At 43.0% G+C, this 18133-nt stretch overlaps 1 protein-coding gene across 4 annotated transcripts in view; it reads right to left on the bottom strand.

Annotated features, from left to right (window-relative positions):
* The window catches only part of LOC144692469 (cytosolic phospholipase A2-like), a 173599-nt gene extending 156831 nt beyond the window's left edge, over positions 1 to 16768 (bottom strand). For 2 of the 4 annotated variants that reach the window (XM_078561373.1, XM_078561375.1), the window contains exons 1-2: positions 16630 to 16767; positions 6069 to 6240 (exon numbers count right to left, since the gene is read on the bottom strand). In XM_078561373.1, coding sequence (XP_078417499.1) covers positions 6069 to 6101 — 33 coding nt within the window. In that variant the 5' untranslated portion in view covers positions 6102 to 6240; positions 16630 to 16767. Of the gene's footprint in view, positions 1 to 6068; positions 6241 to 16053; positions 16547 to 16629 lie in introns of those variants that run through there. The other 2 variants (XM_078561374.1, XM_078561372.1) reach the window with 2 other exon arrangements.
* Between the last annotated feature and the right edge of the window lie 1365 nt (positions 16769 to 18133).

The following is an 18133-nucleotide window of genomic DNA, read 5'->3' as shown; positions in this document are numbered from 1 at the left end:
ACCTCCCAGTTCTCCATCATTTGATGTTCATAAAGCATGACAATATAAACAAGTGAGGGAGTCTGGAGCCCACAGGAAAACATCAAAATTCCAGTGAAAGAAGTGAAATAACTTGCAGTGATACAGTGCCTTGAACAGAACAAAACACTCCAAGGAGCTTCACGGATGCACAGACAGAAAAAGGATCCCAAGGCAAAAGATACAAAAAGAATGATCAAAGCCTCATCAAAGAGTTAATTCTTCAAGAGGTCTCAAAGGAGAAGGTGGTAGAGGGATGGAGGTTATGAGAAGCAATTCAGGAGTGTATGGCCTAGGCAGCTAAAGGGACACCTGCTAATGGTGAAGCGAAGGGAGCAGGGGACGCACAAAAGGCCAAATTTGGAAGAATACAGAATTATGGGAGTTGTAGCACTGAAGAAGGTTACAGTGATAGGGAAGGGAGAGGCCAAGAAGGGAAGTAAAAAGGAGGATGAGAATTTTAAATTGGAGGCATTGGGGACTATGAACCAGCGTAGGTCAGCAATAAGAATGATGTATGAATGGAATTTGATGAAGAATTTCATGCAGGCAGCAGAGGTTTGGATGAACTGAAGCTTATTGAGCATGGTAGGAGTGTGGGCAGGAGTCTGGGCCATAAAATAGGTTGCCAAGATTACAAACAGTCTGGTTAAGGCTGTGATACTGGCTGATGAGGGGGATGAAATTGGTGGTAATGCTATGGAGTTAGTGACAATGTCTTTCGTGTTCTCAACATTTAATCTTGAGAAATCATGGCTTATCCAAGACTGGAGGGCAGACAAGCAGATTGTCTAATGCTTCAGTGAGATTGAGATTAATACACTAGTTACAGTTATAGAAAATGCTACCTGTGACTTTCAGTAGGGCATTGCAGCATATTGTAGGGTGGAAATCTAATTACAATGATTCAAACAAGGAGTTGCAAGAAAAGGTGGGAACAGATTTTGGAGATACCGACATGATGAGGAGTTTAAGCAGGTGGTTGGTTGTTCTGAAAAGAAGCCAGTGCTATCTTTTCATGTTCAGGTGCTCATGTAATAGTGAGTAGTTTTAGCCGAGGGGAGTGAGGTCCGGTGTCAGTTGATGGAGTTCAGTCAGATCTTGAGGATGGTTAAACCAGTTATGTATCAGATATGATCAAGTCCTTGTCCCTTCAACTTTAGGGAGCAAAGATGGGGGCTATGCCAGGGGAATGACCAGAAACAGGAAGTAGTGACTTATCATAAGTGCATCAAAGATGGAGGAAGGGAACAGCTGAGCAAATGGCAACTGGAGAAATATGGTGATGAATGAAGCTGCTAAAGGTTCGGCATTTTTGTGGCTTAAAAGTGCAATAATAAGTGATTTGGTAGAGATTTTTTAAGCAGCTGCAGAAGCTATTTTTTTTTACTCATTTATGGGATGTGGGCATCGTTGGCTAGGCCAGCATTTGATGCCCATCCCTAATTGCCCTTGAAAAGGTGCTGGTGAGCTGCCCTCCTGAACCGCTGCAGTGCCTGTGGTGTAGGTACACCCACAGTACTGTTAGGGAGTGAGTTCCAGGATTTTGGCCCAGCGACAGTGAAGGAAAGGTGATATATTTCCAAGTAAGGCTGGTGTGTGACTTGGAGGGGAACTTCCAAGAGGTGGTGTTCCCATGTATCTGCTGCATTTGTGCTTCTAGATGATAGTAGTCGTGGGTTTGGAAGGTGCTGTCTAGAGAGCATTGGTGAGTTTCTGCAGTGCATCTTGTAGGCGGTAAACACTGCTGCTACTGTGCATCAGTGGTGGAGGGAGTGAATGTTTGTGTAAGGGGTGTCAATCAAGCAGGCTGCTTGGTCCTGGATGGAGTCAAGCTTGAGTGTTGTTGCAGCTGCACTCATCCAGGCAAGTGGAGAGTATTTCATCACACTCCTGACTTGTGCCTTGTAGATGGTGGACAGGCTTTGGGGAGTCAGGAGGTGAGTTACTCGCCACAGGATTCCTAGCCTCTGGCCTGCTCTTGTAGCCACAGTATTTATATGGTTAGTCCAGTTCAGTTTCTGGTCAATGGTAACCTCCAGGATGTTGATAGTGGGGGATACAGCAATGGTAATGCCATTGAATGTCAAGGGACGATGGTCAGATTTTCTCTTGTTGGAGATGGTCATTGCCCTGGCACTTGTGTGCCATGAATGTTACTTGCCACTTGTCAGCTGTCATGAAAATATAATAATTTTCATAATATTATGATTTATTGTAAATGTAGTTTAATAATGGGGTTTGGATTGGATTAGTTTCTCTGAGGTTGTGTGTGTGGCAGTTTTAATTGAATTGCAGACAGCTAGTCTGGAGGTTTTGAGTTATCAAAAGAGGAGCTAGGTTTCAAATGCTAAATATGTAAACATGGTTGAAGTTTTAGGATATGAGGTGTGAGGAACATTTCCATTTTTAGATAAACTAGATTAGTTTGAATTTCAAAAAGAGATGATGGGACGTTACACCTAGCCATAAGAAGTTAAGCCAAACAGTGAGTTTGTTTTTCCCAAAGACTACTGATAATGAGTACTATAAAAGATTTATTTTATGGAAAAAGTAAAGTTGCAAAGACATATTGGGACAATGGAATTTAAATTAAAAAGGGAGAAACTTGTATAAAGGAGATGAGGTTATGTATAAGGAGAAGGAATTCTAAGATCTGACAAGCGTGAAAAGCCTCCAGCCAAGAGGAACCGAAGCTATGAAAACGCATTGTGAATATCCCTGTCCAGGGGATTGTGTGCTTTGCCTGGGTCTGTTGAAATCTACCTTGTTTTCCTATTGCGTTAACAGAGGTGTACCTGGGAGCTAAATTAATTAAGGAATTTAGGAGTTATTATAGTAGTAATTTGCAGACCTATGTATCTGCTTAAAATCTTTTCTTCTATTAATAAATATTTAATCTATTTTTGTAAAAAACCTCTAGGATTCGGTGGTCTATTACTACCGAATTCAAGGCATGCATCTCAAAATAAAAATACAACTTGTAAAACAGTTGTGGCAGGTGTTTCAAGTTTCCCTCTAGGATTTGAGCAGCTCAGCATTTACCATCTGCTGTGCCATAACATAGCCCAAGCCTGGATATTGTCCAGGTCTTGCTGCATTTGGACATGAACTGCTTCAGTATCTGTGGAGTCACAAACGGTGCTGAACATTGTGTAATCATCAGCGAACTTCCCCACTTCTGACCTAATGGTGGAAGGAAGGTCATTGATGAAGCAGCTGAAGATAGTTGGGACGAGGATACTACCCTGAGGAACCCCTGCAGTGATGTCCTGCAGCTGAGATGACTGACCTCCAACAACCACAACCATCTTCCTTTGTGCTAGGTATGACTCTAACCAGCGGAGAGTTTTCCCCGATTCTCACTGACTCCAGTTTTGCTAGGGCTCCTTGGCACCACACTCGGTCAAATGCTGCCTTGATGTCAACAGCAATCACTCTCACCTCACCTCTGGAATAAGGGTTCAAAGGGGCTGGGGACGTATGGGTGGAGAGAGATATAAAGAAGTGGCCTAGACTGTGATTGATACATGGAAGTAGAAAGGCCACAGGAGGTGGCAAAGGCCAGGAGATTGTGAATATGGACTGGAGAGCTTATATAAAAGGGAGAGAGCATTCGAAGGAAAGGAGAGTGAAATCAGAGGAAAAAGGGCAACAAATGTCGAGATGAAGATCAAAATCATCAAGGATAAGGTGTCACTTAGCGCTGAGGCCAAGAGAAGAAAAGAAGGAAGGATATCCCTGAGAGAAACTTGGGTGAGGCTTTGTGGGACAGTAAAGAACAAGATTTCAAAGGAGAGGAATGGTGGAACAAGGTGAGGTGTTCGAAAAAGGAGAAGATACCAGAGGAGCATGGGAGAGACTATGGTAGAATTTGGTGCTAACTGTCACACCTCCACACTCCAAGTTGGCGCAGGGTAGATAGTGGCTGGTACAGCCAGGTAGGCTGGTTTCAATAAGAGGCAAAATATAGCCATTCGAGCCATGTTTCTGTCAAAACCTGGGATAATAGTTCACATGTCAGTGGCTTCATTCACAAAGGAACAGACTTTACAGCATTTATTTGAGTATTGCTGGAAAAAATGAGACATGCTATTGAAGCTTTTCATCTGGTACTCATCAGGACAGCTCACAAGAAAATACCAACAGTAAAAGGAACAGTTTATACCAGATGAGAAGAGAGTGCTGATTGGTTGGCAAGTGGACTCTGATTGGTAGAGGAATGCAGCAGGAAACAGTTAACTGCCAAGCTTTTCTGTTCAAATGGTAGACTCTAATTAATCAAGCCATTGCCATGGAGAAAGAACCAGGAAATGGCTATCCCCCAAGTTTGTGTTTAGTTTAAAAAGGCGCAATACATATACGTGCTCCTTCTGTCTGCAAAGGACAAGACCATGTTTATGAATATATCTGTTTAATAGGTGGATATTCACTTACCAAATCAGGCAGCAGAAGACATTTTATGAATCACAACTGTTTTATTTTTGTACGATAGTTCAGTACAAATACCAGTTTCCACCCTTCCCTCCTGGATTCTTTCCCTGTACAGAAGCAAAAACCCCCTACCGGGGAAAAACTCAGCTATTAAAGACAGGCTTCAATGAGCCTTACCTGCTCTCAATTCACTCTGAAGCTTGTCCTGGTTCACTCTTAAATGGAACTGCATTTGTAACATTGTCAGATGTGGCTTCTAGCATGAATAAGTGAGCCACACTGCAAGTCCAACTGATATTCTTCATTGGTTTTCAGTTTAACTCTTAGTACAATCAGGACTGTTTAGCAAGTGTTGTTCAATTGAAGAATCACATGCTGGGACACCATGATTTGAGTTTTGCATGCATGGGCTGATTGGGTACAGTTAGTACTTTGCCTATTGTGATCAGCCAAAGGGATGTGCCTCTACCAGAGTCCACTCGCCAACCAATCAGCACTCTCTTTCTCATACAGTATAAACTGTTGTTCCCTTTACTATTGTAATTTTCTTGCATAGCCATCCTGATGAGTGTGATGTAAAGCTTCAATGGCATGTTTCTTTTTTAAGCAAGACTTTCTAAAGTGAAATGCAGTGACGGGTGGTCATTTGTGATCCACTGCTGGTGTCTGAGGGGACATCACTGGGGAGGGTGAGCTGGATGAGGATGGCATTGGCTTGATTAGCCACTAGTGGATGTATTGGATGGGAAGGTCAGTGAGTGAGGATGGAGCTGTGGGGATTTCTGCTCATAAGAGGGCAGCAATGGCTGCATGATGGGCACTTGATGGAGGAACAGAGAGTAATTGTAGAACATAGAAAAGCTTATGCCTGTTCCTACCATGACTGACCTGCACCTCCATTCCAATTACACCAACACTAACCGCCACCCCCACCCCCCCCCCCCTCCCCCCCTGCCTTTGGCCTCAATTCTTTGATATCCTTGCCTAGCAAAAATCTATCAATATCAGTTTTCAAAGCTTCAATTGACGCAGCATCCAATGCCTTTTGGAGGAGTAAGTTTTGGTAGGAGGAATAAGGAAGCCAATTATCCATTGGAAGGTAAGAAACTACATGTAGCAAAGAGATCTGGGAACACAGATACATAAGTTGTTAAGAATAACATCATAGCATCATAGAGGTGCACTAGCACTACAAGAATACTGCAGTGCGTTAGACCCCGGGTTGTTCACCTCTGTGACCTGGGTCCAAATCTAGTCTTGATGTGCTTGACTGCAAGAGCCGAAGTAAAATGAGTTTGGGTCATTTCAATCCAGTTCTTTTTGTGCTAAAGGAACTCACCTTCTGGTACCAATGATAGACGCAAATCGGAATGGGAGAAAACTTAATAGTAGAAACTGCTCCAAGGTTGGGCCTGAAGAACATTGGAGAGGTAAAGTAGAAGAAAATTTACTCTATGTTGAACCTGATCTAAGAGCACTTGCTTGTTGACATTGAAATGTGAAGTGTTCCATTCCCCAGCATGAATAAGCACAACATTTAAAAATACTTTGTAATTAGTAAATGGAAAACCTGATCAAGTTATGAGGTCATATTAACAGTGAAGTTTTGTACTTACTATTATGTGAGAATACGGGTCTATAGAAGCCATTCTCAATTACAGCTAAACAGATCTTGGTGTATCTTACAATGAGTTTATTGCTTCAAGTAACACTGGTTGAACAAAATTTGAAGTTTCTTCTTTCCAGGTGAAAAATTAAATAGCTTTCAGCAAATGTCTATTTCCATTCCTGAAGAATAGAAAAAGCAACTGTTAGTACTCATTCAAACAACTATTCTATCAATGCGAAAACCTATATGTTGTTATGATCCTGAACCAGACTTCCAAGTTTTGGTACTATCCAGTTAGGGACCAATAACTTTTTGTTTAAAGTAACAAAATTTGAGAATCATGACACCTGCTAAGAGAACAAAGCCACAAGATTCCATGGGTTTTGAACAAACAAAATAAACTTTACTATACAGGGTCAGTAGGATAGAACAATTTACAAAGTCTATCTTAAACTCTAACATTCAGATGTAATATGAGGTAAATTTGAATTAACAAGCAAAATGTGGTCTAATATCCACATTACACATTAAACTGCAAATGCGACTGACATGACCCATGGATTTCTCAGCAACCCACCTCGAACATCAGTAAACACTGAGTCAACCAATCTCATTGAAACTATTTCTCTCTCATGAGGGATTCCAATATTCACCCTTGAAGATCTAGTTTTGGAATTCCCTTCAAAAGTCGATCTCACTTGGACTGCCTCAATAATGGCTCATCTTGCAGGGTTTCAATCTCATCTCCCAAGACTCCATTCCCCTGGATTCCTGGGTCTGCAGTCTAGCACCCACTCACAAGCGAGACTTCAGCTCTTCAGCTGCTGAGCAGAACACCACTGCTCCAAAGGGGTACCCTTGCTCCTCTCTCTCTCTCTTTCTTTGGGACCTCTCCCTGTCCCCTTTTCCTGGGTTCCCTCTTTTGGGGCTTCTCCTTGTCCCCTGTCTAGGCTCTTCTCCGATGTGGCACTACTCTCCCAGGTCATATGGTCTGGTTTTTGCACCATTTTTCTTTTTCACACAGGTGCACTGGGCCCTTATCCTTGGCCTGAAGAACTTCAAATGCTGAGCTGCGAATGCACAGCCAGCTCCCGGTCAGTGCATGCTCAAAACTCCCAAGGCCTGTCAAGACCTGGAGTTCCCAAACTGCGCCCGATGACGAGCTAAAGTTTGGATCTGGTAACATCTTTTTCCTTTGGGAGAAAAAAAGCTTCACCATAGTGAAGGTTCCTTTCCAATGGCTTTACAATTTCTTTACAAGAAATACTTATCATAAGCTTCTAACAAATAGATTTTCACCTACTGTACAGAAAAAGTTTTCATTTTGTTCCACAATTACACATATTGAATTATAAAGTTATAAAGGCTTAAACAAAACAAAAGCCAATTCATGTAACAAGCAGGATTAGCAGAGAACAGGGCATAGAACAATCATAAGATAAAAACAAAAAGCTAAAAGCTACTGCGGATGCTGGAAATCCAAAACAAAACAAAAACAGAATTACCTGGAAAAACTCAGCAAGTCTGGCAGCATCGGCGGAGAAGAAATCAGTCAACGTTTCGAGCCTTCATGGCCCTTCGGCAGAACTGCAGCATAGTTTCAACAAGGGAGAAATATAAATTGGTTTAAGGTGGGTGGGGGGGGTGGGGGAAGAGACACATTGAGGGTGTGGTGCGAGCAGATAATAATCAAAAACCTGGAAAAATTTATTAATTTTGCTTCCAATCTCCACCCCTCCATCATCTTCACATGGTCCATCTCTGACACTTCTCTTCCCTTCCTTGACCTCTCTGTCTCAATTTCTGATGATAGACTGTCCACCAATATCCATTACAAGCCTACCGACTCCCACAGCTACCTCGACTACAGCTCCTCACACCCCGCTTCCTGTAAAGACTCCATCCCATTCTCTCAGTTCCTTCGCCTCCGTCGCATCTGTTCTGATGACGCTACCTTCAAAAACAGCTCCTCTGACATGTCCTCCTTCTTCCTTAACCGAGGTTTTCCATCCACCGTCGTTGACAGGGCCCTCAACCGTGTCCGGCCCATATCCCGCGCATCCTCCCTCACGCCTTCTCCTCCTTCCCAGAAACATGATAGGGTCCCCTTTGTCCTCACTTATCACCCCACCAGCCTCCGCATTCAAAGGATCATCCTCCGCCATTTCCGCCAACTCCAGCATGATGCCACCACCAAACACATCTTCCCTTCACCCCCCTTGACGGCATTCCGTAGGGATCATTCCCTCCGGGACACCCTGGTCCACTCCTCCATCACCCCCTACTCCTCAACCCCCACTTATGGCACCTCCCCATGCCCACGCAGAAGATGCAACACCTGCCCCTTCACTTCCTCTCTCCTCACCGTCCAAGGGCCCAAACACTCCTTTCAAGTGAAGCAGCATTTCACTTGCATTTCCCCTAACTTAGTCTACTGCATTCGTTGCTCCCAATGCGGTCTCCTCTACACTGGAGAGACCAAACGCAAACTGGGCGACCGTTTTGCGGAACACCTGCGGTCTGTCCGCAAGAAAGACCCAAACCTCCCTGTCGCTTGCCATTTTAACACTCCACCCTGTTCTCTTGCCAACATGTCTGTCCTTGGCTTGCTGCATTGTTCCAGTGAAGCCCAACGCAAACTGGAGGAACAGCACCTCATCTTCCGACTAGGCACTTTACAGCCCTCTGGGCTGAATATTGAATTCAACAACTTTAGATCTTAAACTCCCCCTCCCCCCATCCCCACCCCGTTTCTTTTCCCCCCCCCACCCGCTTTTTTTTTTCAATAATTTATATAGATTCTTCTTTCCCCACCTATTTCCATTATTTTTAAATCTAAAACTAAAACCTTTAGTCTTTCCACCCCACCCCCACTAGAGCTGTACTTTGAATATCCTGTTTTCCATTCTTAATTAGCACTTTTCTCAGACAAAGACCACCACCTTCAACACTTCTTTGACCCTTTTGTCTGTGACATCTTTTGATTATTATCTGCTCACACCACACCCTCAATGTGTCTCTTCCGCCCCCCCCCCCACCCACCTTAAACCAATTTATATTTCTCCCTTGTTGAAACTATGCTGCAGTTCTGCCGAAGGGCCATGAAGGCTCGAAACGTTGACTGATTTCTTCTCCGCCGATGCTGCCAGACTTGCTGAGTTTTTCCAGATAGAACAATCATAACTCAGCTTGCATTTTTTCTTTCGACATCTGTTCTTTAACTCGGAAAAGAAAGTTTCAGTTAAATCCACAGACCAATTGTCGCCCTTTTCATCAGCTGCATAGGTAATTCTGTCTTTAAACTCATTTTCTGAACTTAAAGATTGTAAATTCTCATTTTGAGACAAAAAGGTCAAAATGATATCTTTATGCACCAACAACTCATTTCTCCTCTGATCAAAATCTCTTTTAGCCATTTCAAGGATGTTACTGAAATGCTTTTTATATTTGCAAAAGAAGAGTTTGGTATTTCTGCTTCTACGTCTTAAGATCTGTCAGTTTCTCCTGATCCCATTCCAAATGGGTCTTATTTAAGTCTGTTTGAGCGAGGGCAAACATTTCCCCATTCTAGACTTTTATCTTTCTTTCCAATACTTTGAGTGTTTCACACAAAACAAATCATTCTAATCAGTTTGGGGTTTTAAAAGGTCTTTTGTTAACTGGCCACTTGCCTGGATTCCTGATGTTTGTATTCAACACTGGCTAGCAATTTTGGTTTGGAGTGAGCTGTCAACACTTTGAGGTCATTGGCACCTTAGTCTTTCCTGTTGAAAAACTTTACTTGGCAATTCTGCAGGCCCTTGTACAGCCTCTGTTACTGAGGTGGATACATCAGTCTTTTTTCCTGAGTCGACTCTTGGCTCAACTGGATCACAAATAGGCTTCTTGTTTTTATTATAGACACAATTTCGGAACTGTGACACCCTGTGACTCCCAGATTGGGGAAAAACAACATATCATTTCCCAATATAAAGTCTACATTTTTAATGGGCAATTCAGAAACAATTCCGACCTCATAAGACCCTATTACCAGATCACAATTAAAATGTACTTTATGCAATGGGAAAGCAATACACTTCCCATCAATACCCTGTATTAATACATTCCAATTCAGCGAACTTTCTGAAGAACAATTAAGTCTTAGTTAAACCAGTATCCCTCGGGATAACAATTTTTCTAGACTCCTTCCAGCACTAAAATGGAGTGACTTTCTCTTCCAATATAAACTCCTTACAATCCTTTTAAGTTCTATCTATTCCTGCTGTAAAAACATTAGAAGCATTGAGTTTCTCACAAGTTTCACTTTCTGGTGCAGCTTTCCCTGTGGAAATTCCTATCTTTTGCACCAGTGTCATTGTTTTAACATCCATCCCCTTTACTGATACCATCTTTTCTGAGGACTCTTTAAGCATCCTTATTACTGCCACCTATTTACTGTTCAGCTTCCAACAATTGGCTTTGAGATGCCCTGTCTTATTACAATAAAAGCATACTGGTTTCTTTGCATCACTTTTATCCCATATACTATAATTTCATTAACAGAAACAGCTTCTGCCCTCTCTCTTTTCTATTCCTCCAACTTCCCTGTGGGTTTACAAATGGAGATCTATTGCCCTCTATCTGCCTACGTGATATATCATACCCATCTGCCAGAACCGCCACTTAGAAACCTTACGGTCTTCCAGGTGTGACCTGATTGCTATTGGGACGCTGTTTTGAAATACTTCCATTTTTATTCGCTCTCTCAAACAAGATAAAATATCTCTCAACTCTGTCCTCAGTGAATTTAAGAAATAGGTGAAGACTGTTGTTATCTCAAAGCCTGGAGTGGGACTCGATCCCTCATCCGAACTACTAGACACTTGTTCACCCAGTAGCCTAAGCTTTTCTTTAGCCAGTTCATGCTGTCTTACTTATTTCTCTCTTTGAAACTGAAGCTTTCACGTCTCTCTTTTTTTCCCTCTTTTTCAAGTTCAAGCTTTTTCCAAGTTTAAGTTTCTGCTTTTCTCTATTTCTTTCTATCTCAAGCTGCTTCATCTGCAACTGAATTCGAGCTACCTCAAGCTGTGTTATACCTGTCACAGGCTTTTCTTCTTCTAATTCCAAATGCCGTTCTTATACCTCAATTATTTCTGCTTTCTTAGCCCCTCTTCCACTAATGTGATTAACCTAACCTTGGTTAATTGTTGCAAAGCACTCGGGAGTAACCTTCCCTCTCCAGAAAACTCGCAGTAATTGACAAAGCCATTCTGCTTTTCAGTCGTATAGTAAAGTTCACCATGGAAATCTTATCAGCCTTAACCTCAGCAAACTACCAGTACTCATATCTGTCTGTGGATGCAAAATCCCACAGAAGTCCCCAATTTATATTTTGATCCTAGACCAGATCCCCAAGTTTTTGGTATGATTGGTTTAAGGGCCAATAATTTTTGTTTAAAGTAGACAATACTTGAGATTCAAGACATCTGCTAAGAGAATAAAGCCTCAAGATTCTACAGTTTTTGAACAAACAAAATAAACTTTACTATACAAGGTTAGAAAGATAAAACAATTTACATTGTCTACCTTATATCTAACATTCAGGGCTAATGTAAGGCAAATGTGAATTAACAGGAAAACTGTGGGCTAACACCCACACTACACATTAAATGATAAATGCTATCAAGTCAGATCCCACAGATTTCTTAGAAACCCACCCAGATGTCAGTAAACATTGTGAGTCACTCAATCTTGTTGAAACTCTATCACTCTCATGAAGGATTCCAGTCTTAAATCTTCAAAGATCTGGCCTTGGCATTCTCTCCAAAAGTCACTCCAACTCAGACTGCCTCAACAGCAGCTCATCTCGCAGGGTTTCAATCTCGTCTCCCGAGACTCTGTGCGCCTGGATTCCCGTGTCTGCCCTCCAATGCCCATTCACAAGCACAACTTCAGTTCTTCAGCCACAACACCACTGCTCTAAAGGGTCGCCTTTGCCCCAACAACCTGCAGCACAGGGTCACCAACCTTCTGCTGCCTTCTCAGATCTCCCGAGCCCTTACTGCTTAAAGCCAGCCAATCACAGCACTTTTACACTGGGAGTCTCTTTCTTTGCTCCCCTCTCTCTCTCTCTCGGACCTCTCCCTATCCCCTGCCTAGGACTCTTCTCGGATATGGCACTCCACTCCTTGGTCACATGAACCAGTTTTCAACACTTTCTTTTTCATGCAGGTGCACTGGGCCCATGTCCTCAGCCCAAAAAACTTCAAATGTTGAGTTGTGCACGTGCAGCTGCCTCTCAGTGCATGTGTGGAAACGCCAGGGCCTGTCAGGACTTGGAGTTCCCAACCTCCTCCCGAAGATAAGGTAAGCTTGGATCTCGTAACAACGTACCATAACTATTCACTGGATAGATGTGGGCGAGATAGCTCCGGTATGTTTACCATCCAGAGAGAATTTACAGTTCCCTCCATCCATAAAATCCCGCCCATCTATTTTTCAATTCCCTTGATAATTTTAAAGAGCTCTGGTCATGCATGGGGGAAGAGAAATCCTCCACCCTAGGGTGTATTCTGGCTGCAATGGTATCACTGTGAACTGTGTGCTTTCCAGTGCTAGACTATATATTATTTTTCAGGACCTTGTCCCACCTAAAATAATTGATGAACAAAACTGCTGGAGAACTACAGAACACAAGCACTGTGGAAACAGCATATGCTGACAGAGCTAAGCGATCACATCACCAACAGATCAGATCAAAGCTCTGCAGTCCTGCCATATCAGATCGTGAATGGTGATGTACAATTGAACAACTAACCAGAGAAGCAGGCTTCACACGCATTCACATCCTCAGATTGGGGAGCCCAACACGTCAGTGTAGAAAACAAGGCTGAAGCATTTGCAACAATCTTCAGCCAAGTAGATGACAGATTTTGGCCTCCTGCTAAGGTCCCCACCATGACTGATAACAGACTTCAGCTAATTCGATTCACTCCACATGAAATCAAGAAATGGATGAAGGCACAGGATAAAGCAAAGGCTATGGGTCCTAGTAACATCCCAGCAGCAGTACTGAAGACTTATGGTCCAGAACGAGTTGCGGCCCCTAGCCAAGCTGTTCCACTGCTGCTACAACACTGGCATCCAGCTGACAAATGTGGGAAATTGTTCAGGGATGTCCTGTCCACAAATCCAACCTAGCCAATTACCACCCTATAAAAACAAAAAGCTAAAAGCTACTGCGGATGCTGGAAATCCAAAACAAAAACAGAATTACCTGGAAAAACTCAGCAGGTCTGGCAGCATCGGTGGAGAAGAAATCAGTTAACGTTTCGAGTCCTCACGACCCTTCAGCAGAACTGAGTAGAGTTAGGAGATAGGTGAAATATAAGCTGGTCTAAGGTGGGGGGGCGGGGGGAGAGAGAAGTTGAGGTTGGGGTGATTGTGGGGATAAGCAAGCAGTGATAGGAGCAGATAATCAAAAGATGTCACAGACAAAAGGATCAAAGAGGTGTTGAAGGTGGTGATATTATCTAAGAAAGGTGCTAATTAAGAATGGAAGGCAGGATACTCAAGGTACAGCTCTAGTGCATTTCTACTGCATTCGTTGCTCCCAATGCGGTCTCCTCTACATTGGAGAGACCAAACGCAAACTGGGCGACCGCTTTGCAGAACACCTGCGGTCTGTCCGCAAGAAAGACCCAAACCTCCCTGTCGCTTGCCATTTTAACACTCCACCCTGTTCTCTTGCCCACATGTCTGTCCTTGGCTTGCTGCATTGTTCCAGTGAAGCCCAACGCAAACTGGAGGAACAGCACCTCATCTTCCGACTAGGCACTTTACAGCCTTCCGGGCTGAATATTGAATTCAACAACTTTAGATCTAAACTCCCCCTCCCCCCATCCCCACCCCGTTTCTCCCCCCTCCCCCCTTTTTTTTCAATAATTTATATAGATTCTTCTTTTCCCACCTATTTCCATTATTTTTAAATCTAAAACTTTGTTAGTCTTTCCACCCCACCCCCACTAGAGCTGTACCTTGAGTGTCCTGCCTTCCATTCTTAATTAGCACCTTTCTTAGATAATATCACCACCTTCAACACCGCTTTGTTCCTTTATCTGTGACATATTTTGATTATCTGCTCCTATCACTGCTTGCTTATCCCCACAATCACCCCACCATCAACTTCTCTCTCCCCCCGCCCCCCCCACCTTAGACCAGCTTATATTTCACCTCTCTCCTAACTATATTCAGTTCTGCCGAAGGGTCGTGAGGACTTGAAACGTTAACTGATTTCTTCTCCACCGATGCTGCCAGACCTGCTGAGTTTTTCCAGGTAATTTTGTTTTTGTACCACCCTATAAGTCTACTCTCGACCAGCAAAGGGATGGGAGGTGTCATTAACAGTGTTACCAACTGGCACATGCTCAGCAATAGCCTGCTCACAGATGCTCAGTTTGAGTTCCATCGGGGCCACATGGCTCCAAACCTCATTACAACCTTGGTCCAAACATAGACAAGAGAGTTCAATTCCAGTAGTCAGGTCAGAGTAACTGCCTTTGACATCAAGGCAATTTTACCGAATGCAGCATCAAGGAGCAATAGCAAAATTGAAGTCAACGGGAATCAGGACAAAAACTCTCCGTTGGTTCAAGTTATACCTGGCAGAAAGGAAAATGGTTCAGGCTGTTGGGGGTCAATCATCTCAGTCCCAGGACATCACTGCAGGAGTTCCTCAGAGTAGTGTACTAGATGCAGCCATCTTCAGCTGCTTCATCAATGCTTCCTTCCAACATAAGGTCAGAAGTGGGGATGTTCGCTGCTGATTGCACAATGTTCAGCACCATTCAAAACTCCTTAGATACTTAAGCAGCCCATGTCCAAATGCAGTAACACCTGGACAACATTCAGGCTTGGGCTGACAAGTGGCAAGTAACATTTACACTACACAAGTGCCAGGCAATGGCCATCTCCAACAGGAGAGAATCTAACCATTACCCCTAACATTCAACAGCATTACCATCGCTGAATTCCCCATTTTCAACATTCTGGGGGTTACCATTGACCAGAAACTGAACTGGACCAGCCATAAAAATACTGTGGCTACAGAAGCAGATCGGAGGTTGGGAATTCTGCAGCAAGTAACTCACCTCCTAACTTGCCAAACTTACTCCTGTCCACCATCCACAAAGCACAAGTCAGGAGTGTGATGGAATACTCTCCGCTTGCCTGGATGAGTGCAGCTTCAACAACACTCAAGAATCTCAGCACCATCCAGGACAAAGTAGTCTGTTTGATTGGCACCCCATCCACCAATTTAAACATCACTCCCTCCACCACTAGCACACAGTGACAACAGTATGTAGCTTCTACAAGATGCACTGCAGCAACTCACCAAGCCTCTTTCAACAGCACCTTCCAAACCTCAAGCTTCTACTACCTAGAAACACATGAGCAGCACCTGCAAGTTCCCTCCCACCACACAAGATCTTGATTTGGAACTATATCACTGTTCCTTCACTGCCCCTGGGTCAACAATTTGCCATCCCCTTCCTAACAGCACAGACTGCCAGGGTTCAAGATGGTGACTCACCACCACCTTCTCAGGGGTTATTATTGGGCAACAAATGCTGGCCCAAATCCCATAAAAGAATTTTTTTAAAAATCCAGCATGCACTGTAGGAAGAAGCATCAGAATCCATTGTTGACCGGAAAATGAATGTTTTACAACCTGTATTTCTGTAGACAGTATGGCGTAGAATAAATGGTAGCACCTAGTTACCCCTTCAAGAGTCATTATAAAAAGAGAATGTGCTGTAATTATTAGTGACATTTAATACTTGTTTCTAATATCAATAAATCATTAGATTTACACATGGAATGGAGGTTCTTACTGTTAATTGAAAGTTTATAGTGCAAACAGAATAGGATTTATAACATTAGCCCTAATTAAAACAATCCTTTCATTCTGCTTCTCATTTTCTAGAAAAATGCACAAGACGCAAAGTTCCAACCTCTGCCCATTTGTTCGTGATTCCGCGCCTTCAGTTGGATGAGAAACTAAAATAGTTCCAAGGTGTAATTTTTTTGTTAGCACAAATTCAGATCACCGTTTCCTCTTCTTTTCGGTCTTTGAAACTCGTTTGCATTTCCACATTCCGTACAAATTAACTCCCATTCCCCAAGTGCAGGGATGAAGTGAAGTGTACGCGAAGGAATTTCACAAGAGCAGAAACGCTGCAAGTCACATGAAAGACAGCAGCAATCCCCCCCCTGGAAGAGGCAGGCGCCGGGCTGAAACTTGGTTTGCGGCTATCCTTCTCCCTCAAGGGAAGGGAATGGAAGGGAATTCTCTGAATCGGATGTGCAATTCAGCCACAGACTCAACCTGTCACTTTCAGAAAGCGATAGCCTTTCCTCGCTCTCTCTCTCCTGAACAAGTAGAGCCGTCACTGCAAACTTTGAAACAAAACCAAGTCTTTTCCTCCTTATCACACACTGTGAACCTCACCACCATCTCCTTCCACCTTCAATCCCCCCTCCCCCCCCGACAACAAAACTATGGGGTAAGTACTGAGGGTTAATTTTACCTCCTACGATGGCTGCTTCCATTGACTGTTTCCCCCCGTCCTCTGACAATTCCTTCCGAGCGTTTAAAAGAACAAAATAGAGAAGATGAGAACTCAGGCGGATATTACACAGCCCATTGGAAGGCGGCGCTTCCACACACACCAAGCAGGGCAGCCTACCCACACTGAGGCAGAAAGCCACAGCTTGTGTGTCCTGTGCTGAAAGGGGGTCAGCCTAAAAAAGAGTTTGCACTGCTTTTTTGTGGGTGGGGGGAAGCTGGTTGAACTTGTCATTCTCCTACACGTTCGTCCTTCAAAGTGTACATGAGTGTTCAACAACATTATGATATGAAATGTTTAGTTTTGGAAATTGTTAAAGTTTTGTTAATATAGCATGAATCTACTACTCAACATTTTTCTGTCTCGCCATTCCTGTCACATCCGCCTCTCATGCTCAGATTAATCTATTTATTATACTTATGTATACATTCTGCATAATCCCACTACAAGCTAGATCCAGATGCATATTTATTTCCATCTGTATTCTTACCCGGATCCACATTGATGTATCTATTCATAATAACATGCATGACTAGCACCAGAATCATCACTGGGTATTGTTTAAACAATATTACTAAATAAGTGGAAGACACATAGTGAATTAGGGCAAAATAAACTATGAATAATACTGAATATACATCTCATTAGAGCAATGGTGGTTTAACTCAGAATTAGGGTTATTTAATTGAGAATGACTGAGATCTGTGATGTCTAGCTTGTAGCCATGATGACTAATTTTGAGTTTACTTAAGTGATGCTTAGTTGTGAATGTTTGGAATTCTCTGGCTCAGAGGGTTGTGGATGCTCAATCATTGAGGCTAAGATAGATAGAGTTTTGGTCTCTCAGGGAATCAAGGGATATGAGGAGCAGGCAGGAAAGTGGAGTTGAAGTCTAAGGTCAGCCATGATCGTGTTGAATGGTGGAGCCAGCTCAATGGATCGTGTAGTCTACTCCTGCTTCTATTTCTTGTATGGTGGCATGTGCTCTGTGATATAACTTCACAGCAGTTGAATTCACCATGTAGGAACGCTCACTGGTTGTAGGTTGTGCAACAGAAGAAAATAACAATCTAAATTCTCATCTGTTTTGTAAATTTTCTTTCCTGACACTTCTGGTGATGGGTCTTAGGGACCATTCATCTTGGAGGAGCCTAGAGATAGAGCCAAACCCAATTCTACACATCAATGACATCCGCACATAATACAGTACACATTCCAGGAGAAGGTCACCGGATAATAACCAGGAGTGGAAAAAGTTATAATTTTACATGAATAATGATTGTGGTTTTCAAGTATTGGATTTACAGCACAGTTTAAATATTTGAAATTAACAGAAAATGTCGGCACAAGGGAGGAAGTTTAGAAGGTTTTTTCCATTAATCGGTATGTATGGGTGTTCATCACCTGATTATATTGTGTGTCAAGTACAAGCCACTACAAATATATTGGTGATATTCACCCAATC

The sequence above is a fragment of the Cetorhinus maximus genome, chromosome 17, assembly GCF_964194155.1.
Source record: "Cetorhinus maximus chromosome 17, sCetMax3.hap1.1, whole genome shotgun sequence".
Taxonomy (NCBI): domain Eukaryota; kingdom Metazoa; phylum Chordata; class Chondrichthyes; order Lamniformes; family Cetorhinidae; genus Cetorhinus; species Cetorhinus maximus.
This window is presented reverse-complemented; position numbering and strand designations above follow the sequence as displayed.